This window comes from Lissotriton helveticus, chromosome 3_1 (assembly GCF_964261635.1).
Source record: "Lissotriton helveticus chromosome 3_1, aLisHel1.1, whole genome shotgun sequence".
In the NCBI taxonomy this organism is placed as follows: Eukaryota; Metazoa; Chordata; class Amphibia; order Caudata; family Salamandridae; genus Lissotriton; species Lissotriton helveticus.
The window spans coordinates 1,836,445,862-1,836,470,840 of record NC_136061.1 but is presented as its reverse complement, the minus strand read 5'-3'; the positions used below and the strand labels follow the sequence as shown (position 1 = coordinate 1,836,470,840).

The 24,979-nt window shown below is 44.4% G+C and overlaps 1 protein-coding gene across 1 annotated transcript in view; it reads right to left on the bottom strand.

The window, feature by feature from the left end:
* LOC144823881 (mucin-2-like) overlaps window positions 1–24,979 on the bottom strand; it is a 1,553,567-nt gene that overhangs the window by 447,209 nt on the left and 1,081,379 nt on the right. The window contains exon 25 of the mRNA XM_078682769.1: window positions 11,186–11,342. Coding sequence (XP_078538895.1) covers window positions 11,186–11,342 — 157 coding nt within the window. The remainder of the gene's footprint in view (window positions 1–11,185; window positions 11,343–24,979) is intronic.

The following is a 24,979-nucleotide window of genomic DNA, read 5'->3' as shown; positions in this document are numbered from 1 at the left end:
TAGCAGGGTCCCTGGAATATGGTGTGTGAATGAATAGGCAGTCTCTTTGAAGTAGCTGCACCTGCCATGACCATACCACTTAAAGTACTTAGTCATCCAAAGCATCCAAAACATCCAGCTAAAATAGAATGTTAATGTTGCAACGAAGAAAGATGAGTAGACCAGGTGATATAGAACAAGATCACAGCTTTATTCATCAGATCACTTCTTGTTTACAGCTTACAAGATGTCAGACAGATCCTTTAAAGTGCCCCACCAGGAGCAGCCTCCTCGCTGCTCAGCCCGTCCACACCAACTGATTCTCCCTTCCAATCCAAACACACTCAACATTCTATCTGACCTCATCATAGGCTGAGCAGCAAGGCAGAGAACTACTGTAGGGAGAGTGCATTGAATAAATAGTACATTAGAACACATCTCCCCCCTTATAGTGATGGAAAACATTCAAAATGTGTGAAGGTGATAAAACACATCTCAGCAAAGGAGGATGCATTAATAACAAAATAATTATACATCACCCCCCCTGCAATAATGATCATAACAGTCAAATGCATGAAAGTTGTGAAACATACAAATGAGTGTAAAGGAGGATGCAAAAAATAACAAAAATTACTACACCCATCTCCCCTTAATAATGATCATAAACAACAAGAATGCAAGTTAAATAAATACATTCTTAAAAACTTAAAAACTGTCGATACTATCCACCATAACTCACACCCCAAACTGCGGGTACAATACCGTCACACCTCACAGAATACCTATTGCGCAACAAACTAAGGCACAAAACTGCGGCAGAACAGGCATCTACAACCGTCTACTGCACATACTAATGACATATCTACCTCAAAGAAGAGGAACAACACAAAACACTCTTGATTGAAATACTCTTGAAACTTAATATGGGTAAATTTAAATCCAACGTGCACAGCCAAAATGCACATCTCAAACACATTCATGAGGCAACAACCACATACAGGGTATCACAAAAACCAATAGGAGAAGCTACATGAGATGTAAACTTACCACGTGCATACCCGTAACGCACAGTCCAGTACACACTCAAAAGGTAATCCCCCAAAACCAGCCTAGTACCAAGACTCAACACACCACAACCACCCCCACAAACATAGCACTGCAGCAATAAACTAATCAAATTGAAAGTCTCTCACTCCTGTGAGCGATATCTCACCCAAGGTCTCGACAGAAAGAAAAACCCTTATTTAAGAGCTGCATGTAACTGACGCGCAGAAACTTCATCCAAGTTAGTGTCTTTGAATACCGTGAGAAAAAATAAACTCCAATGTAGTATGTCTTGATTGCAAAATTGTTGACAATCCACTTTAACAGGAACACGAGTATCCAAGAAGAACCGGTTGGCTGCCCCATAATTTGTGCCCAAAATTGTATTATGAAGAAGGTCTGTAAGCACCAGTACCTGTAATTGTTCTCATGAGGACATAAACTGCATTGAGGTTGACGAGAGTAACCTCAAAAGCTTCCTGATCCATAAAGATGATGTTCCCATAACTTTAATAAACATGAAAATCCCCCCAAAAAACGTGGTAGGCAAATGTGTAAAAACGTGGCTGGTAATGTAAACTCCACCACAGAGTAATAACACTCCCTCTATGTGCCACTTCCAAGCACAAGATGGTGGCACGTTGTTACGTTGAGCCAGATGGCTCAGGGCGCGCCGCTGCATGCAGGCGTCACCAGGCAGTAACAAAGAACAACAAAGCAAGGACATCATGGAGGATTTTTCAGGTGCTCCACGAGACGCCAAAAAGACGGTACAGTGCGCGTGAAATCTTCTTTCAAAAATACGCTTAGTTTCCAAAAGACACCAGTATCTTTGTTTGATGCCGGCCGCGCGTTAGCAATGCGCGTGAGCCCAACTGACACTTTGGATTTAGTTGCTCTGTCGGTACATTTCAGAGTCCAAAAACAGTTTGCTTACTCTCAAAAGCTCATGATACGACTGTTAAATCGAGGGCTCAAGTAGAATAAAAGTCTAACGATCACACATATGTACGCACACACTCCAGTGTCTAACCTTAAAATCTCTAAAGTCGATGCTCCTCCACAGCATGATGCTCTTCATCAAATTCAGTCAGTGACACATGTATCGCCAGCTGCGTAATTCTCTTTGAAGTTGTCCCCAGTCACAACACAGGCTGAAGCTGGCACCGCAACAGAACTTTCCACCGGTGTCCCATTGCCTGCAATTACCACCGCTGTGAAAATGCTGCCAAATGCTCCTCGGGGCTCGATCCACCTCCGACTGTGGAATGCACCCCGACAAGTTTACGTGCTGTTAACACAACCGTACAAAATCCACAACGTCACATCATGACATGCATGAAAAAAACAGGTTGTCGTTGCACTACTCATCCAAGGTTTTAGATTGGATTTAAAATCAATGATGTCAAAGAAGTAACAGCAGGAACTGGCAGGCCCAGACTACGTGGTGGTGAGGGACATTGAAAACCAGGTCACAGATGATGCTCACCAAAAACAGGATACAGCAATTGGCTCAGGCCAATACAGGGAAGGAACTGGCAACTTGCGTTGTGGGTGACCGATGATAGGGTCACAGGTGGGGCTTGGGTGGGGTGCCATGTTGAAATTTTCATACCTTAGAGTCATTTAGTCTTGCTTACTCCATGCGTAAGGTTCTTTTAGATTGTCGCAAGTGTTGCAAAGAAGAAAGATGAGTAGACCAGGTGAAGTAGAACAGGAACACAGCTTTATTCATCGGATCACTTCCTGGTTACAGCTTACAAGATGTCAGTCAGATCCTTTAAAGTGCCTCACCAGGAGCAGCCTCCTCGCTGCTCAGCCCATCCACACCAACTGATTCTACCTTTCAATCCAAACACACTCAACATTCTATTTGACCTCATCATAGGCTGAGCAGCAAGGCAGAGAACTACTGCAGGGCGAGTGTATTGAATAAATAGTACATTACAACAGTTAGCTAACATCTAAGCGATTTCCCTGCTCTCCTTACTTCTGACCTAGTTCGCTGGTGCTGGTGGCTCACAATTTGGCCTGATCACACACTGTAATGGAGATAGGCAGCTTTTAGCAAAGCCATGCGACGCTGGACAAAATATTTTAGGGCCACTTGGCCTGATGGATCATAAGTGACTCACGTTTGCAACATCAAGTGACTGGAACTGTAAACCTAAATATTTCTAGCACAAAGTAGGTGAAAAATGTAGACGACATTACAGGGTAGACAGTTCAATAAAAGAAATAGAAGAAACAACCAGTTGGTGACATCCACATAATGAAAAATATTTATGATGACTTTCCTAGTTTGATTTGGTGTTCCTAGAAGGCATCACATGTTGGGTGAGAAAAACCATTTGGATGGACAATTGTCTTTCATGAGCAATCCTTAGTACTCCTTATTGTTTGAATATCTTATACAAAGGAGTGCACAGTCTGAGCAAAAATATGAATTCTAAGTGATAAATATGAATGCTAAGCTAGTGTTAAATTAACCCAGATATCAGAGCTCATCATTCGAAGGTTATAGCAATCCCACCAATCCTCTCAGAAATCTCAGATTAATAAATGTCTCTCAAGCACTGACACTGAAGTTCATGCATGTGTACTTGATTAGTTATTAGTTATGAAACTGCTAATTTCTGACACACACACACGTCTGCGGAGAGACACACACACACACGCACATACACATTAATATCACTGTGCTTCCAGGAATTTTATTCAGAAATGTTTACATGTTTCACAGGTTTTTTTCACTGCTGTTATTGTGCTTTGGCACAGTCCTCTGATGACTTTTAACTTCTGGATCATTGTTTTAACCATTGCCTACCTCTTTTTGCATACCTTGCTGGAGGCCATCTGCACCCGGTCAACCGCAAGACTAGCTCATTTGAGTGGAGGGAGTTTTGACCCATTTCCGGTTGCGAGGGAGGTTGGCGTTCTAGTGGCCCAACCCCCTCTACAAAACCGGATGCTTCACCCGATGCACAGCAGATGCGCCCAGGTAAATCAGACGCTCTAGAAACCACGTTGTGTACTTTCAATCTTGCGCTTTTGCACTGTCCTTTGATGAATTTGAACTTTTGAATCATTATCTAACTATTGCCTACCCCTTTTTGCACACCTTGCTGGAGGCTATCTCTCACCGTTCCGCCGCAAGACTAGCTCAGTTGAATGGAGGGAGGTTTGAAGCTACTTTGTGTATGTTTATACTTGCGCTTTTGCACAGTCCTCTGATGAATTTAAACTTTTGAATCATTGTTTTAACTATTGCCTACCTCTTTTTACACACCTTGCTAGAGGCCATCTCTCCCGGTCCATCATGAGACTAGCTTGTTTGAGTGGAGGGAGTTTTGACCCATTACCGGTTGCCAGGGAGGTTGGCGTTCTAGTGGCCCAACCCCCTCTACAAAACCGGATGCTTCATCCGACGAGCAGCGGACGTGCGCAGGTAAAGCGGACGCTACAGAAGCCTCTTTGTGTACTTTTAATCCTGTGCTTTTGCACAGTCCTTTGATGAATTTTTACTTTTGAATCATTGTTTTAACTAGTGCCTACCTCATTTTGCACAACTTGCTGGAAGCCATCTCTCCCCGGTCTAACGCGAAGATAGCTCATTTGAGTGGCAGGAGTTTTGACACATTTCTGTTTGAGAGGGAGGTTAGCGTCTAGTGGCCTAACCCCCTCTATAAAACCTGTGCTTCACCCGATGTGCAGCGCCAGGAGTCAGGGCCCCTGGCCGATTCACCCCCGAGCAAGGCGCAACTCCATTTCTGTCCTATTCTAGCAAGGAGCTGCTAGAGATGAGATCAGACTCCCTGCCTTCAAGCCAGCCTGAGACTTGGTCAATGTTTGAGGGCCCTTTTTCCTGTTGAGCCTGCCGGTATCAAGGTATTTATACTAAGACGGATTCTACCCATGAGAAACCTTGTTGTGCTCTCCTCAATATTCATTCCCCTGGTTTTGAACCTGCTACCTCTATTAGTAATGACACAGGGGGAACACCCCCCCATAATCTCAAAACACGGTGGAAAGCTTGTTATGCAACATTAGATCTCTGCCTAAGCACTCTATTGAGATATGGGATCTTCTCTCCTCTGTGCAGGCTGATCTTGAGTTTTTGACAGAAACATGGCTTATGCCCCATTCTACTCCAGTCATCACGCTAGCCCTGCCTGAAGGCTACAGGATTATAAGAATGGACATACAACCAAAGGTGGGGGGTGGGATAGCCATTTTACATAAGGATAGCATCAAAGTTACTGCACTGGAGCAGCGCTGCAATGCTAATATCGATATTGTGGTCTTTCCAATAGACCTTTTATCCCAATTAAGTTGGAAGGGGGCCCTAGTTTACCGGCCCCCAGATTCTTTAGCTGAATTCTCTGTACAACTTGCTGAACTAATAAACCCCATGTGATTTCAACCAATAATTTTTTATTGCTGCGAGATTTTAAGGTACACAGTGAATATACTTCTAATACCGACGCACTGACACTCTTGGCAGACCTAGTTCTTCTGGGCTTATCTATGCTCAATGAAAATTTTACACACAGCAGGTCACACACTGGATGTGATTTTTTCCAACTCCTCTAGTATCCTCTGTGAACCTCCCAACCGCTTACATGGTCGCATCATGCGCTAATTGAATTCTTCATTCAAGGTCCCAGGGAGATGCATGATCCCAATCCTGTCACTCACTACACTAGTAAAAAATGGCAGAAAGTCACCCCAGAGTGCTTCCAAGCCTCCTTTTTGGTGCCTTGGGACACTGCACCGGAAAAAATAGAGGATACTCTTGCCACATATAATTTTGCAGTGTCCTGCGCTATTGACCAACTCGCACCATTGATATCACTTCCAAACCTCTCTAAAAGTCCCCAGACTGCCTGGTTCTCTCCCCAGCTCCGAGCTCAAAAATAGGGGTGGGCGTAGTTAGCGAAGTAGCGCTACAGGAAGCTACGCGAAGTGCACTTTGCACTACGCGAACTTCACGTAGCACTACGCGAGCTGCGTAGTAGCATGTTCGCACTGTGCATGATGCATTTTCAATGATTGCACAGTGCGAACAAGCATCCGTCACTGTGCAATCATTGAAAACGGCATCTTGCACAGGGCGAGCTGTAGTTTTCTGCAGCTCGAGTAGCTTTTTACTCGAGCGGCAGCTTTCTCAACGCGAACTGGTAGTTTCTCGTCGCGAGCATGCACGACCACTCGCAATGAGAAACCTGACCTCCCCTCGTTGAGAGTCTCGCCGGGATGTCATTTTGCTTGCTCGCGGTCGCGAACATGACGTTGAGGACCTCGAACAAGCAAAAAATTACTGCTGCGCTACGCGTGTTTGCACTGTGCTAAGTGCAGCTCGCGTAGTGTGAAGTTGCGCAAAACTTCGCAAACTACGCGAGCGTAGCGTAGTGCTTCGCCCAGGGTTACTCAAAAACAACTATGCAGAAAACATGAAAGACGCTGCCGTAGCACCCATGATGAGAGGGATAAAGATAGATCCGTGGTCACTCTGTCTGGCTACCATAAAAATATAAAGACTGAACATTAAGCTCACATCGCATCTCAGTTAGCCCAGGCTGGTAACACTCCCAAAATACTCTACCAAATCCTTCAGTCTTTCATCAACCCTAAGGCTTGTGATAATTTAGAGGCTCCCTCTCAAACGCTTTCTAATGACACCGCACAATATTTTTCGCAGAAAATAGAGCTTATCTATGATAAAATAGTCTAGTCAGGCTGCCAGCCTTCCGTTGCCATGGCATTTGATCAGCTGGAGCAGGCAATCCCCAGGTGCTAAGGAGTTTCCCCCTGGTGACCTTGGTAGATGTAGAAACATTGTTTTGTTCCGTAAAGAAGTCGTAGCCTCTCTGTCTTGTCCACTAGCTCCTTCCATCGAGTTTTTTCTCATTCTCTCCTTGTGAGAGGGTCATGTTCCTTTAGAATGGAAAGCAGCACAGGTTATGCCTATTCGCAAGAAAACCAAAGCTCCTCTGACTGATTTTTCCAATATCCGTTCCATCTCGCTACTCCTACTCCCGAGCAAATTATCAGAGAAGCCCATTAACAAACATCTGTCCAACCATGTCGGACTTACTGGCAGCCTAGATCTTTCTCAGTCAGGTTTTAGGCCCAAATACAGCACAGAATCAGCCCTGCTAGTGGTCACAGATAACATCAGGATGACCTTAGACAGGGGCCAATCTACGATTCAGGTGCTGTTGGAACGTTCTGCTGCATTTGACACAGTTTCAAATCAGAGATTGCTCAGGAGATTGAAGGAGATTGGATTTAGAGATTCAGCCTTCCAGTGGATGATGAGTTTTTTATCCTCTCGCTCCCAGACTGTCAATCTTCGCCCGTATCGTTCAGCATCTATGGAACTGACCAATGGGGTGCCTCAGGGATCCTGCCTGAGCCCCACTGTGTTCAATATCTATGTTGTTCCCTTGGCCAATCTTCTTAGGACCTGTGGGTTCATCCCCATCTCTTAAGCCTACAATACGCAGCTGCTATTTCCTTTTGATAAATGTACTCCATCTGTACAGTCGACCTTCTCCACTGGTATGAGGGCTATCTCAAATTGGATGAGAAGCAATTTCCTCCAATTTAATGTTGGGAAGACCAAGATCTTGCTCTTTGAAGATGCCCCTCTATTGTGGACTCCTGATTGGTGGCCGGCGGACCTTGGCGTTTCCCCTGCCCTCAAGTCCCTTGTTAATAACCTAGGCATTCACCTGGACCAGGCTCTCACTCTGAAGGAGTAGGCTGCTCAGACAGCTGGCCCCTGCTTTCATACGCTGGGCCTACTACGCTGAGTCTTTCCTTTGCTTCCTGACTCAACTCGGAAGACTTTGACCCAGGCACTTGTACTAAGCCGTCTGGACTACTGCAATGGCCTCTTAATTTCTGCCAATGAGTCCTTGCTCTGTTGACTGCAGGTGGTCCAGAGCACTGCGGTGCGACTGGTCCTCAATGCCCCTCCCAGGACTGCCTTCCGACCTCTCCTTTGTCAGCTTCATTGGCTACCAAAGGGGCGCATGGGTTAAGTTTAAAGTTGCTGCATTATTCATAAAGCTATATTCAATATCGGTCCCGCCTATCTTTCTGAGAAATGTATGCCCTACCTGTCCTCTAGGTCCCTTGGTTCTGGTTCTTCATCTCTTCTTGTGGTCCCCCGAGTTAGGAAAGCCAGGCTGGGTGGGAAGGCACTCTCCCACCTGGGCCCTCTTTACTGGAATAAGCTCCCCATGCATTTGAGACAATGCCCCTACCACCTACAATTCAGAAAACATCTTAAGACTATTCTTTTCTGTATCTGATTATGTTCCAGCAGCTTAGCTTTCCTGTTGCCTGTCCGAAGTGTAGAGATACCCCTTCGGGGTTCGATTCAGGCGCTATATAAATAAATAAATTAATAAGCAAATATTGTGTTGAAGAGATTTTAAAGTACAGCTTAAGGTCGTAGTGTGATATTTGACCTGCGAATGAGCTGATTAGAGTGTGAAAAATATGAAGAGCCATGGATGTGGAGTCAGTCTGATTTTCACAGTCCTCCTGCAATGCAAATTCCTTGCTATCGATATGTTGAAGAAGATTTTCAGAAGGTGTGCAATAGCAAACAAAAGTACCAATCTCCTGTTTATACCTCTGGAGAGGCATGATAATTCAGCAAAAAGGGAAGCATTTTCATTTAACCTTTTGTTATTTAGGGAAATAATTTTTTTCTGATCAAATGTTGTAGCTAAGTGATAGGTTTACAAACCAAAGGACCATTAATCTGAACAATGACATTACCAGCCATTAACATAAAAGAGCCAAAGCAGTGTAAATTTACTGGTGCCTCTCATGTTCCTAAATCAGTTGGACAGCTAAGTTTGTATGTGCTGCATTTTCCACAATGTGAAGTTGGAATTACCAAGGTAAAGACCATATACATACTTCCATCTAGAGTAGATCCAAGAGGAGATAACCATGGCACTCACTTTGCATAGCTCAAATGTTGACAGCATATATATGGGGAACATCCATTACAACGCGGGTTTTACACCGCAGTGCCATTACAACGAGGGTTTTACAGTGCAAGTCGTTACCACGACTTGCGCTGGAGGGCGCTCTAGACTAAGGAATAGTAGATTTACTATTCCAACACCTTCCCTACTGTACGTAGGCTGGTGTTGGAATAGTAAATCTTACTATTCCTAAGTCCAGCACCTTACAGCGCAAGTCGTGGTAATGAGTTGCGTTGTAAAACCCTCGTTGTAATGGTACTGCGGTGTAAAACCTGTGTTGTACCGTCATACATCCCATCTATATTTATGATCCAAAGAGCCTGTACACACAACTTTGTTGTTGTATTAACCTGTATTGCCAGGGAAAGTTTTAATGAGACTGCCAAGAATTATTAATATGAACACTAAGCTAGCATTTTACAAATGTTTTTGCTTTGGTTATATTTAGGTACAACAAACCAAAGCCTGGGGGTGTGTGATAGCAGAGCACTTTATGGACATTTTACAACTTCTAGGTTTAGGCATATGGCCAGATATTTTCCAAAGCAGATGAAAAGCAGCTCACATCTGAGTTGCATTTCATTTGCAAGGCCTGGGGATATCATATGGGCATGAGTTAAGTAAATTAAGTTAGGTCACAATTTTGAGTTTTGAGTGATGGGGGACTTTAACTGAGGTAAGTCGCCAGTGCTTCCATGACATTAGCTCCATATTTTGTTCTGCCCACTGTTACAAATGTACCCAATCCAGACACTTACTATCTTAAATAGCTGGTAAGAGACAATATATGATATTTTAGCCCTAATGAAACCTTTCACACAGTAGACACCCTGGATGGTAGTCTGGAAACGTCCTGCTCCATGGCCTCCTAGACTCTAAACAGGCCCCTTATAGGGGCCTCCCTAATGCCGCAGCCCATGTCATCCATGGCCTAAAGGAATATCATTGCATCACCTCTATCTTGATAGTACTCCCCTGACTCTCCTTGCCATCCTGCACTACCTTCAAGACCAGCTGCATCATTTACAAGGCCACCACACACAACCTGTGCCCACACAGCTCTAGCTGACAATTTTACCAGGTTTGGTGGCTCTCGGAAAACCAACAGCAATGACACCATCAGTCTGGAGACAAGATGTGTAAAGAATGAAAAAACATAACAACAGACCTTTTCCATCTATGCATCCAGGATCTGGAACAACATCCCTGTACTCATCATGACCTCCCCAACCCTGCTCCAAATCAGAAAAAAGTTGAAGGCGCACCTCTTTGAAGAACAGTACATGACACTGCAGTATTGTGATTAGAAGTAATGCGGAAATACTATCACCAGATATTTTTAAAGCAGATGAACTTTGTACGGGAGTAACAGGCTGCAAACTAGGAATAGCATGTGGTCTATGGTATTCCCATTTCTAATGGACTGTCTTTGAATGACCCTTTATTCTGACATCCCGGAACTTCAGATAATCAGTGTCTTGGTGTATATAGGTGTAATACAATGGGCCCAATTCACAGATGTAACCTGAGACGAAAGTCTAACTTTACGGCTTTCGGTATTCACAAAAGGCATTTACGAGTAGTAAAGTTAGATCTAACTTAGACCCAAAGTCTAACTTTAGTAGTAGTGAAGTTAGACTTTTGGTCTAAGTTAGACTTTTGGTCTAAACCTAGACCAAAAGTCTAATTTTAGTTGTAATAAAGTTAGACTTTTGGTCTAAGTTAGACATTTGGTCGAAACTCAGACCAAAGGTCTAACTTTACTACTCGTAAATGCACTTTGTGAATACCCAAAGTCGGAAAGTTAGACTTTTGTCTCAGATTACTTCTGTGAATCGGGTCCTACCAATTTAGGATTACTTCATCAGTCCTAACCAGGGCCTCAGTAGAAAAATAATGTTACTACTCATAATGCTACCAAAAGTGCTGCCACTACAACCACTTGCCACCGCCTAAGCAATTGTACTGCTCCATTATGCTCTTTCTATCCCTCTTTAGTCTCCCTATCCTTTCCTCTCTTTCTTTCACCTATTTTAGTAACACTGTTCATATCTTTCCCTACACCAACTGACTTCAGAGTCTCCTTCTTTCAAGGTTTACTGCTCTCCGTCTCAATTTTCGTTTCACTTGGTGCATTGATTGATACTCACGGCAAAGATCAGGTGTTCTCCATTGAATACAAATACAGGCCTCATTGCACGCCTCAGCAAAAGCAGCAATCGAAGTGCAGATGCAGTCACAGTCTACACCAGTGTTGCAGGCACATGTGTCACTCACACAGGCATCATAATAGGGAATTGCATCCACCTGATGGAAAAAGGTGAGAGGTAATTTTGGAATTTTAGATTGATTGAGTGATCTATCTTGGGTGCGATGTATCCATTTTATTTGAGTGCTCCCTCATATTTGGCTCTTGGGGAACTCTCCATTTTATTGTTCTTCGGGATTCTGGTAACAAAACAGTACATGCTGACAGAGGTGGCTTGTGGTAAGTATAAGTGGTGAGAAAAACGTTTTAGTCATATTGACCCACTGACAGGCACTGAGGCATTGTTAATGCCTTTAGGGTCAACACCAAAGCTCTCAATCATGGCTCTTTATAAACACTGTATATAATGAACCATGACTCATAGCTCTTGAGTTGAAGCTGAAGGCAGTGCGAGGTTATCACAGTGCATGTCAGTGGGTCATAACATAAAAAATTAAATACGTATTTACCCACTGTCTTGCCGCCTCCTGTCCTCTTCTCCTCAGTGTTCCTCATTCCTGCGGTGATCATGTAGTTTTAGAGCCAACACTGTTAACTACTCCAGATGCCGCTTTCATGCTGCTGATAATGGGAAGCAGCATGACTGAAGAACCAGGATTGGTTGGAGCCTGTTCGATTGACGCTCCCTCAGGCACTGAGGGCCTTTGCCTGCTCGGCCCAGCTGTCTAAGATAGCTCAAGTTGGAGAGCTTTATGCAGTGGCGGCTCCTTCACTAAGGCGGAGGAGCGTCTCCCCACTGCCAGAAATCAGCAAAAGAAAGGGAAAAATAAAATGATAATGACGGAATGCTATTATCATTTTATTTTGTCCTCCCTCTGAGCAGTGCATGAGGGGGCAGGGCGGAGTTGCAGGAGAGGAGTGGTAGAACACTCTTGGGCCCCCCAAAACAGTCATGTGCACTACCCCCTTCTCCATGCAGGCTGCAGTACATGCCCACCCCTACAGCCCCTGGCTGAGTGCTGTATCATGGCACTCAGACCAATCACAACGCTGGCTGCATTACAGCATTGTGATTGGCTTATGGGTGGGAGCCTGGCTGCCTGCTTCCGGTTCCAACAGGGAGTGGGATACAGGTGAGCAGGTGGGAGGATGAGAGACCCTGCGGTGGCAATGTAAGTCCTATTATTTTTTCAATGCAGACCGCACATCCCCCTGGGTACACCTGTGTTGTGGTGGGCGTTCCACCGCAACAACCATTGAATTTGACACTGCCCCCTATTTAAAAGGCCAGCATGAATAGGAGGAAGCACCAAAATGAAGACCAGGAAGAACCTGGGGGTATATTTACAGCTGAATGGAGATGCAAGCCATTAAGCAAACATTGCTCACGCCACACTAGGTGATTCTGAAAATGCAGGGATGTGCCATATTCACAAAAATAAGGCACACCCCTGCGTTCCCCTAGCGCTGGCACTGAGTTCAGCTGCCTAGCGCCATCACAGGCACCCTTGCACCAGAGTGAAAGGGTGTCTGCGTTGGGGGAAAGATTGTTTATGTGCCATTAACAATCTTTAAATGCCGTTTTGTAACTTCTATGTGTGCTGCCTACTATTTATGCTACCCATGTAAATAGGGGGCAGCATCAAAATCAATGGGTCTTGTGGTGAAAAGCCCACCACAACACCCATTGTCCTCTCCTTTTACACTAACTACAGCAAGAAAGGACGCCTTACTTACAAGGCAGCATTAAGCTACGTTAAGTGGCTTAACACTGCCTTGTAAATAAGGCGAGTTTCCTATCGCCATCACTGAATATATTATATATATATATATATATATATATATATTAAAGCTCAAACCATTCCTCTCATTCATGAAATGTGAAGCGCACTCCAGGGGTAAAGCGGCAAGGTTTTTATTCTTTAGCCCACAACTCGTGCAACAGACGCGTTTCAGGCGCCAAGTCCTTCGTCAGTGTCAGTGTTTACACTGACGAAGGACTTGGCGTCCGAAACGCGTCTGTTGCACGAGTTGTGGGCTAAAGAATAAAAACCTTGCCGCTTTACCCCTGGAGTGCGCTTCACATTTCATGAATGAGAGGAATGGTTTGAGCTTTAACATTGACCGCGAGTATCGACGCGGAAGCTTGCACCCGCTATTGAGTGCCTTGGGACTGTCGGTACACTTTGGAGCTTTAATATATATATATATATATATATATATATATATATATATATATATATATATATATATATATATATATATATATATATATATATATATATATATCTATATATATATCCAAAAAACACAGTTGCCTGTAAAGGAGGAACCTCACAAAAGGATCTAAGTATGCCAAGGTTTCTTTAATGGAGGGGTTCACAGCGAGGAAACAGCAGCTGGGTCACCACTTGATAAAGTTCTGCCTAACGCGTTTCGTGGTTGATCCACTTCGTCAGAGGCAAACGAACACCCAGGGCAGCAGCACAGCTGTTTGTTGGCACCACCATTTGAGGACGAACCTCCGCCCCGATGGGCGTGGCCACTCTCGTTGCTTCATGGTCTTTGTAGTGCCAAGTCTTACTCAAGTGAGGGGCTGTGCGTTGGCCCACCATTTGTCGAAATAAATCACCCCAGTGGGTGGTGGGACACAGCTTGAGTCCCCGCTAGCACCAATAGTCCCCCAAAGTTCGGCTCCTTTCCCATACGCAGTGGCGCGTCACCGTCACTGCTGGAGTACTGTAGCCAGCACTGGGGCTCCTCCGCGGCTCAGGCAAGCCGCCGTAAATCCCAAAAACACAGTTGCCTGTAAAGGAGGAACCTCACAAAAGGATCTAAGTATGCCAAGGTTTCTTTAATGGAGGGGTTCACAGCGAGGAAACAGCAGCTGGGTCACCACTTGATAAAGTTCTGCCTAACGCGTTTCGTGGTTGATCCACTTCGTCAGAGGCAAACGAACACCCAGGGCAGCAGCACAGCTGTTTGTTGGCACCACCATTTGAGGACGAACCTCCGCCCCGATGGGCGTGGCCACCCTCGTTGCTTCATGGTCTTTGTAGTGCCAAGTCTTACTCAAGTGAGGGGCTGTGCGTTGGCCCACCATTTGTCGAAATAAATCACCCCAGTGGGTGGTGGGACACAGCTTGAGTCCCCGCTAGCACCAATAGTCCCCCAAAGTTCGGCTCCTTTCCCATACGCAGTGGCGCATCACCGTCACTGCTGGAGTACTGTAGCCAGCACTGGGGCTCCTCCGCGGCTCAGGCAAGCCGCCGTAAATCCAAAAAACACAGTTGCCTGTAAAGGAGGAACCTCACAAAAGGATCTAAGTATGCCAAGGTTTCTTTAATGGAGGGGTTCACAGCGAGGAAACAGCAGCTGGGTCACCACTTGCTAAAGTTCTGCCTAACGCGTTTCGTGGTTGATCCACTTCGTCAGAGGCAAACGAACACCCAGGGCATCAGCACAGCTGTTTGTTGGCACCACCATTTGAGGACGAACCTCCGCCCCGATGGGCGTGGCCACTCTCGTTGCTTCATGGTCTTTGTAGTGCCAAGTCGTACTCAAGTGAGGGGCTGTGCGTTGGCCCACCATTTGTCGAAATAAATCACCTGAGTGGGTGGTGGGACACAGCTTGAGTCCCCGCTAGCACCAATAGTCCCCCAAAGTTCGGCTCCTTTCCCATACGCAGTGGCGCGTCACCGTCACTGCTGGAGTACTGTAGCCAGCACTGGGGCTCCTCCGCGGCTCAGGCAAGCCGCCGTAAATCCAAAAAACACAGTTGCCTGTAAAGGAGGAACCTCACAAAAGGATCTAAGTATGCCAAGGTTTCTTTTGGATTTACGGCGACTTGCCTGAGCCGCGGAGGAGCCCCAGTGCTGGCTACAGTACTCCAGCAGTGACGGTGATGCGCCACTGCGTATGGGAAAGGAGCCGAACTTTGGGGGACTATTGGTGCTAGCGGGGACTCAAGCTGTGTCCCACCACCCACTGGGGTGATTTATTTCGACAAATGGTGGGCCAACGCACAGCCCATCACTTGAGTAAGACTTGGCACTACAAAGACCATGAAGCAACGAGAGTGGCCACGCCCATCGGGGCGGAGGTTCGTCCTCAAATAGTGGTGCCAACAAACAGCTGTGCTGCTGCCCTGGGTGTTCGTTTGCCTCTGACGAAGTGGATCAACCACGAAACGCGTTAGGCAGAACTTTATCAAGTGGTGACCCAGCTGCTGTTTCCTCGCTGTGAACCCCTCCATTAAAGAAACCTTGGCATACTTAGATCCTTTTGTGAGGTTCCTCCTTTACAGGCAACTGTGTTTTTTGGATTTACGGCGGCTTGCCTGAGCCGCGGAGGAGCCCCAGTGCTGGCTACAGTACTCCAGCAGTGACGGTGACGCGCCACTGCGTATGGGAAAGGAGAAGAACTTTGGGGGACTATTGGTGCTAGCGGGGACTCAAGCTGTGTCCCACCACCCACTGGGGTGATTTATTTCGACAAATGGTGGGCCAACGCACAGCCCCTCACTTGAGTAAGACTTGGCACTACAAAGACCATGAAGCAACGAGAGTGGCCACGCCCATCGGGGCGGAGGTTCGTCCTCAAATGGTGGTGCCAACAAACAGCTGTGCTGCTGCCCTGGGTGTTCGTTTGCCTCTGACGAAGTGGATCAACCACGAAACGCGTTAGGTAGAACTTTATCAAGTGGTGACCCAGCTGCTGTTTCCTCGCTGTGAACCCCTCCATTAAAGAAACCTTGGCATACTTAGATCCTTTTGTGAGGTTCCTCCTTTACAGGCAACTGTGTTTTTTGGATTTATGGCGGCTTGCCTGAGCCGCGGAGGAGCCCCAGTGCTGGCTACAGTACTCCAGCAGTGACGGTGACGCGCCACTGCGTATGGGAAAGGAGCCGAACTTTGGGGGACTATTGGTGCTAGCGGGGACTCAAGCTGTGTCCCACCACCCACTGGGGTGATTTATTTCAACAAATGGTGGGCCAACGCACAGCCCCTCACTTGAGTAAGACTTGGCACTACAAAGACCATGAAGCAACGAGAGTGGCCACGCCCATCGGGGCGGAGGTTCGTCCTCAAATGGTGGTGCCAACAAACATCTGTGCTGCTGCCCTGGGTGTTCGTTTGCCTCTGACGAAGTGGATCAACCACGAAACGCGTTAGGCAGAACTTTATCAAGTGGTGACCCAGCTGCTATTTCCTCGCTGTGAACCCCTCCATTAAAGAAACCTTGGCATACTTAGATCCTTTTGTGAGGTTCCTCCTTTACAGGCAACTGTGTTTTTTGTATATATATATATATATTATATATATATATATATATATATATATATATATATATATATATATATATTCACTGAAAAAACCATAGGTTATAGACCATATATAGTTAGGAATTAGCATTTACAAAACCTTGAAAATTCACTGAAAAAACCATAGGTTATAGACCATATATAGTTAGGAATTAGCATTTACAAAACCTTATTTTACTCACACAAAACCATTGAAATTCTCATATATAGTTAGTTGCACTAACTATATATCGCGCACCCGCAATCCACTGCTGATCATGTCACATATTACATCATTCATGACATGGTCAGTGACATCACTGATGACATCACTGATGACATCTCAAATGACATCACTGATGACATCACTGATGACATCTCAAATTACATCACTGATGACATCACTGATGACATCAATGATGACATCTCAAATGACATCACTGATGACATCTCATTTGCCATTACTGATCACATTACTGATGACATCATTCATGTGATAATACGATGAACCTCTTCAGACTCTAATATAACCTTAGATACACTCTGTGTAAACAGACACTCACAGACTGTCACTCATCCATGGAGTTACTCACACACCTAGTCAGTCATGCAAAGAATCAATCACACCTCCATTTCCTCAACTATACAGTTATACACACCTTACTTATTCAAACATATACTAACACATATTTACTCTCTTATACAATCCCTGATACAAGTTCACAATGATCCATACAGCCACTCACACATTCACTGTCTCTTATGCACAGTTATTTATATATGTCAACTCTCACATGTACTGTGTTTTACATATGTACTTACTTTGACATGTAGCACTGAGATATCCATTCACTCACCAATACACTCATGCACACAGTCAACCGCCCATACAGCTGTTTCCACATGCACTTTTGAACCCATACATCTAGTGAATCAACTGCTCACACATCTATGCACAGAGTCATGCACCTCCCAGCCACCCACACACACACTCAGTCTCCCATACAAATACTTGGGCAACCAATCAATAACCCATATAGTTACTCATATAGCTACTGATCAACACATGCAGCAGTTTACAGAACAACAGACATAATGATGCACAAATTAAGACAGTTTAGTCACTAACCCATGCACTCAGTGAGACACATTTAATCACTCACTCATACAGTCAGTCATGCACCTACTAAATCCTTCATCCAGACACTTATACATCCACTCATTCTTCAATATGTAAGACATATTTTAACTTTACAGAAACATACAGTCACTGGATGTTGTCATCAGTGATGTCATCAGTGATGTCATTTGAGATGTCATCAGTGATGTCACTGACCATGTCATGAATGATGTAATATGTGACATGATCAGCAGTGGATTGCGGGTGCGCGATATATAGTTAGTGCAACTAACTATATATGCGAATTTCAATGGTTTTGTGTGAGTAAAATAAGGTTTTGTAAATGCTAATTCCTAACTATATATGGTCTATAACCTATGGTTTTTTCAGTGAATTTTCAAGGTTTTGTAAATGCTAATTCCTAACTATATATGGTCTATAACCTATGGTTTTTTCAGTGAATTTCAATGTTTTTTTAATAGCAAATATCAAAAGCTGTAAAATTTATTCTTCTTTTAAAGGAAAAATTATTTTATATGTATTTAATATAATTTTTTTATGTATATACATTTTTTGAGGGAACAAATTTATCAACTATCATGCTGAAGAAGAGTGTGGGGAAAAAAACAAAGAGGAGGACTAAGAGGAAAGAACAAGCAGTTCAAAAATACAATTGCTTTAAAGCATGAGGTGCTTTTCCACACATTTACATTTAAATAACCCATATTAGAACATACAAAATATCTACAGAGGAGACGGTGTACATTGAATTTTAGACTCTTCATTGGTACCTACATGTTGGTACTTACATCACCCTCACAACACAACAACCGGGACGCTGTCACAGATATATATATTTTTTTGAACGTTAATTTCTCAAAATCCACTGGAGCACATATCTTGAGACCTAGCAAAGGCACATCGGGCAAACAGTCTCCACAATTTTGCCAAGTTTAATAGAAATCCATTCAGCCGTTCGAGCTAAAAGTGAGTCCAACCGCCCTATGGAAAACTCATTGTTAAAAACACGTTTTGGGACCCCCCTTTTTTCTCGGCCCCTGCTTGACGAAACCCCCCCAAACTTTCAGGGGACGCTCAGAAACAAAATGTGCCATTTTCCTGAAAATTTGAGCCAATTCCGTCCATTCAACATAGAATGTTCAGAAATCCCTATTCAAAAAAATCCTAACTATATATACCTACTGGCGACTGCCAGTAGGTAATATATATATATATATGTATATATATATATATATATATATTCACTGAAAAAACCATAGGTTATAGACCATATATAGTTAGGAATTAGCATTTACAAAACCTTGAAAATTCACTGAAAAAACCATAGGTTATAGACCATATATAGTTAGGAATTAGCATTTAAAAAACCTTATTTTACTCACACAAAACCATTGAAATTCCATATATAGTTAGTTGCACTAACTATATATCGCGCACCTGCAATCCACTGCTGATCATGTCACATATTACATCATTCATGACATGGTCAGTGACATCACTGATGACATCACTGATGACATCTCAAATGACATCACTGATGACATCACTGATGACAACATCCAGTGACTGTATGTTTCTGTAAAGTTAAAATATGTCTTACATATTGAAGAATGAGTGGATGTATAAGTGTCTGGATGAAGGATTTAGTAGGTGCGTGACTGACTGTATGAGTGAGTGATTAAATGTGTCTCACTGAATGCATGGGTTAGTGACTAAACTGTCTTAATTTGTGCATCATTATGTCTGTTGTTCTGTAAACTGCTGCATGTGTTGATCATTAGCTATACGAGAGGCTATATGTGTTATTAATTGGTTGCCCAAGTATTTCTATGGGAGATTGAGTTTGTGTGGGGGTGGCTGGAAGGTGTGTGACTCTATGCATAGATGTGTGAACAGTTTATTCACTAGGTGTATGAGTTCAAGAGTGCATGTGGAAACAGCTACATGAGCAGTTGACTGTGTGCATGAGTGTATTGATGAGTGAATGGATATCTCAATGCTACATGTCATAGTAAGTACATATGTAAAACACAGTACATGTGAGAGTTGGCATATATAAATAACTGTGCATGAGAGCCACCGAATGAGTGAGTGGTTGTATCGATCATTGTGAACTTGTATCAGGGATTGTATAAGAGAGTAAATATGTGTTAGTATATGTTTCAATAAGTAAGGTGTGTTTAACTGTATAGTTGAAGAAATGGAGATGAGATTGTTTCTTTGCATGACTGACTGGGTGTGTGAGTAACTCCATGGATGAGTGGCAGTGTGTGAGTGTCTGTATACACTGAGTGTATCTAAGGTTATATTAGAGTCTGAAGAGGTTTATCGTATTAGCACAAGAATGATGTCAAATGAGATGTCATCAGTGATGTCATCAGTGATGTCATTTGAGATGTCATCAGTGATGTCATCAGTGATGTCACTGACCATGTCATGAATGATGTAATATGTGACATGATCAGCAGTGGATTGCAGGTGCGCGATATATAGTTAGTGCAACTAACTATATATGGAATTTCAATGGTTTTGTGTGAGTAAAATAAGGTTTTTTAAATGCTAATTCCTAACTATATATGGTCTATAACCTATGGTTTTTTCAGTGAATTTTCAAGGTTTTGTAAATGCTAATTCCTAACTATATATGGTCTATAACCTATGGTTTTTTCAGTGAATTTCAATGGTTTTTTAATAGCAAATATCATAAGCTGTCGAATGTCAAGTACGTGGTAAGTGAAAACATTTTCGTGTTTATGCACACTGATCTGCTTTGAATGGTGCCCCCCCCCCCTCATTTCTATTAGGAGTACTCTCTCTTTGCAGATAGTGAAAGGTAGTTAACGCAGGTCTTTGCCCCCATTGTAATCCGTCGTGCCTGCTTCTCTCTCCATTTGATTGATTGTTATCCAAGTATTTACTGTTTTAGAATTAGTTCTCTTTGGTTCATTCTCTATTTACAAACAAACACAGAGTCGCAATACTCTGTTTAGTCTTTGCAGATAACGAAAAATCGTGTAAAAAAAAAAGAAAAGGAATCGAGCAAAATCAGTAGGCCACTAATGGGATCTCTTTTTGACCTCGCTAAAATAGAAACATTAGGAACAACCCCTCATGACAAATACAAAACTAGTGAGATGAACTGAACTCCACACAATGATGGCTGCAAAACAGCTCGGCTCCGCCACCCACCCCGCCCAAAATAACGATAAAGAACGGCTGCCATGATTGGTTGCGGAATGACCACGACGGAGCTACGAAATGGTGCTGCTCTCATGCTAACCCCAGCTTCAGTCTGAAACATCCAGAAACACTGTAGACTACCAATTCGATCAGTTCCGGTAGCGCCCCAATGTAACCCGGTAGAGAAGAACTAGCTCTCCCCTCTTTGACTGATGGTTCTTGTTGCCTGTCCCTTCTGTTGTCATTTAACAGAACTATTTAGCCTGCTGAAAGGGGTTGTGTTCCGACCGCTGGTTGGTGGAGACATTTTGACTATATTCTGTACCTGCGTTGTCGCGTAATGCGTCATATGACGCGCCGCGTTAGCGCATCCGGAAGTCATCCGGGGCGCGCAGCGCGTAACGTAAGCATAACAAGTCATGTGACTTGTTAATAAAACTTTTCATTGGTTCATTTTACTTTTCTTATTGTAATGATGAAAGGCTTGGTCATATGACCTAAAAATTACGCTTTTCATTACTTCCGAACATTATTTTTTCTTAAATATATGTTATAATGTTCCAGGCTAATGTACTTTCCCGGAAATTTTACAACTGTCCTGCAAGTAAAATATATTCTTTTTTCGAGAAAAAGAGCGTTTCTTCGTCCCATGACGGAGCCGTTGAGCAAAAGAGGGTCGACCTGCTGTCTTAGTCGCCGATACGCCTGAATATGAGATTCTTATCGATCACTTTATGTTGCAGGAATAGAAAACACAACAGCCCTTGACCATTTATCTTTACTGCGTTCCTTCGTATTATACCTTTTACCCTTCATGTAATTGGTCTGCTTTATTTCACTTGCCTTTTAATGATTCTAAAACAGTCACTATTATTAAAAACTTTACCAATGTATATACTACTACCATGTTTTCTTTTAAAAACCTTTATTGTGAAAATTTCATTATACAAATACGAGCCTATAACCACGTGGGCCTGCCACAGAGCAAACTGTAATCGTATATGATGAATAGACATTTACACTGTAGAGGAACGTAACGGGCGGGCCATTAGGTTGCAAGAACTAAGGTGTCTAACAGTTACGGAATCGGTGGACGTACATTTTATAATTAAAATACGACAGGGCCAGTTACAATAAAATTATCTAGATATACATTTGCGGGCAAGTACCATGGGTGACGTTAATTCGAACTTTCAACAGTACAGTAATCAATAACACATCAGAACTTAATATCAATAGGGATGTCGAAATATTCAATCAATTCTCGTCCCCGCCCGCCATGTGCTTCAAAACTGCATACGTATCTCGTGATTTCAAGGTTCTGCAACCAGTACACAACAAGGAGTTACGAGTCCCATTTATTCCGGCGCCATTTTGGGCGAGGACGGGCAGGTCCAGGATATAGTCAAAATGTCTCTACCAACCATCGACTATGATGATGTTCATATGCTGTATTTATTAGAGTAACACTCATCTGTCCACATGAAATTAATTTGCCACAATCTAAACATGTCATTTTAATCTTTCCAAAGTTCTTCTAAATATTTGGGACCGTTTCCCTTGCCTCTGAAGCTCTCAGTGCCACTTCTTTGATGAATGTACTAGCAGGTCAGGGGTTCTCCTCCAAATCTCTCTTTTATGCAGCACTATAATTAATTGGTGCCACCTCTCCATATGACGATGCATGGTATAGTTACCACAACTATATTTTTTTTCGGTTCCTCTGGAGAGTTCATCGTGGCAGATGAAGCGTGTAACGTACCGGGCATTTACCTTTTTTTGCATGTACAGGAAAGGAAAAAAAAATCGAGCGTCCGAGTTCTAAGGTGTCCCAGGGCCATTTTGGTGGACCAGGCCCAAATCCAAAGAACAGCCATCTCACAGGCTAATGGGGCGACCCACGCCGAGTTTCAGCATTGTAGGATGACCACACAAGTACAGCAACTTGCTAGACATCACCTCGGTGCCATCCGGATCTCGGCGCCCCACTGCAGATGAAGTGCCTCTCAACTATGAAACCACCACGGTGACATCCGGATCTTGGCGCGTTGTGCTGCCTTCGGCCTATTCGCACATCGGTCCGCTACTGACGCCATCTCACAGGCTAATGGGGCGACCCACGCCGAGTTTCAGCATTGTAGGATGACCACACCAGTACAGCAACTTGCTAGACATCACCTCGGTGCCATCCGGATCTCGGCGCCCCACTGCAGATGAAGTGCCTCTCAACTATGAAACCACCACGGTGACATCCGGATCTTGGCGCGTTGTGCTGCCTTCGGCCTATTCGCACATCGGTCCGCTACTGACGCCATCTCACAGGCTAATGGGGCGACCCACGCCGAGTTTCAGCATTGTAGGATGACCACACCAACTTGCTAGACATCACCTCAGTGCCATCCGAATCTTGGCATCTCAACGCCTAGTGGTATCTTCCATACAAAAAATATTGTTACGCTGCCTTTGGCCCCATTCGCACATCAGTCCGCAACTTAGACATCACCTCGGTGCCATCCGGATCTTGGCATCTCAGCGCCTTGTGGTGTCAGTCAGAAAATATTGTTGCGCTGCCTTTGGCCCCATTCGCACATCGGTCCGCTACTGACGCCATCTCACAGGCCAACGGGGCGCCCCACGCCGACTTTCAACATTGTAGGATGGCCACAGAAGTGCGACAACTTACTAGACACCACCTCGGTGCCATCCGGATCTTGGCGCGTTGTGCTGCCTTCGGCCTATTCGCACATCGGTCCGCTACTGACGCAAACTCACAGGCCAACGGGGCGCCCCACGCCGACTTTCAGCATTGTAGGATGGCCACACCAGTGCTGCAACTTGCTGGACACCACCTCGGTGCCATCCGGATCTTGGCGCGTTGTATTGCCTTCGGCCTATTCGCACATCGGTCCGCTACTGACGCCGCCTCACGTGCCAACGTATTTTCTCCGCATTTTATACCCTATGCCGCATAACAGGTCATGTGACTTGTTTATAAAACTTTTCATTGGTTCATTTTACTTTTGGTTTCCGAATGATGGAAGGCTTGATCATATGACCTAAAAACAACACTTTTCATTGGATGAAAACTTTTTTTTTCCCCCAAACGATGAAAGCCCCACCTTGTTTCTGGATGTTTCAGACTAAACTGGCGTCAGCATGAGAGCATCACCATCTCGTAGCTCCGTAGTGGTCATTCCGCGAGCAATCATGGCAGCCGCTCCCCTCCAGAAGCCTGCAGGAGTCGGGGCCCCCAAAACTTTTGATGAATTCTCAAGGCGGAGGGGACGCTTTCGAGAATGGGGTCCAAGACCTAGCAGACAAGCGTCCGATTTCCAAGGTGTCCCAGGGCCATTTCAGTGGACCACGCCCAAAAAGGAAAGAGCCTGCCGCCATTTTGAGAGTCCTGTGGCAGCCGCCTATCGCTGCACCGCAAGAGTGGGCGCAACTCAGCTGAATGGCGGATTTTGACACAGTGGACCAAAAGCGGACGGAATGGCAACTGAAACGGTAAAGGGGCGCCCCACTAAAACAGATGAGACTCCACCTGGAGAGGCCCGTTCACGCCGCCTCCCCCGGGGCGCTCCACGCCGTTATTCGGAGCAGCATTGTAGGATACCAAAACCAGTGCGGCAACTTACTGGACATCACCTTGGTGCCATCGTTCTGCTGCCTTGGAACTATTCGCACAACAGTTTGCTACTGATGACCCACCCCCCGCGACGCCCCACGCCGTTATTTGCTGGGTGGCAACTTACTAGACATCACTTTCGTGTCATCTAGATTTCGGCGCGTTCTGCTGCCTTGGAACTATTCGCACAACAGTTTGCTACTGATGACCCACCCCCGCGACGCCCCACGCCGGAAATCTGGACGTTGTGCTGCGTTGGGACTATTCGCACAGCCGACCGCTACTTCGTTGTTTTTCCCTAAAAATGTTTATATGTTATTACTATTTTTGTTTTCTTGTATATATTTATAAATTATTAAAGTTTTATAATCTTACTACTTTGTCGGAGTGCTATATATTTTTAATGTGACACATAATTGTAAAAACTTTGATGTACAAAGAGTCATCCCTGGAATCTTCCGCTTCACGCTCGGTCCCCTCCCCA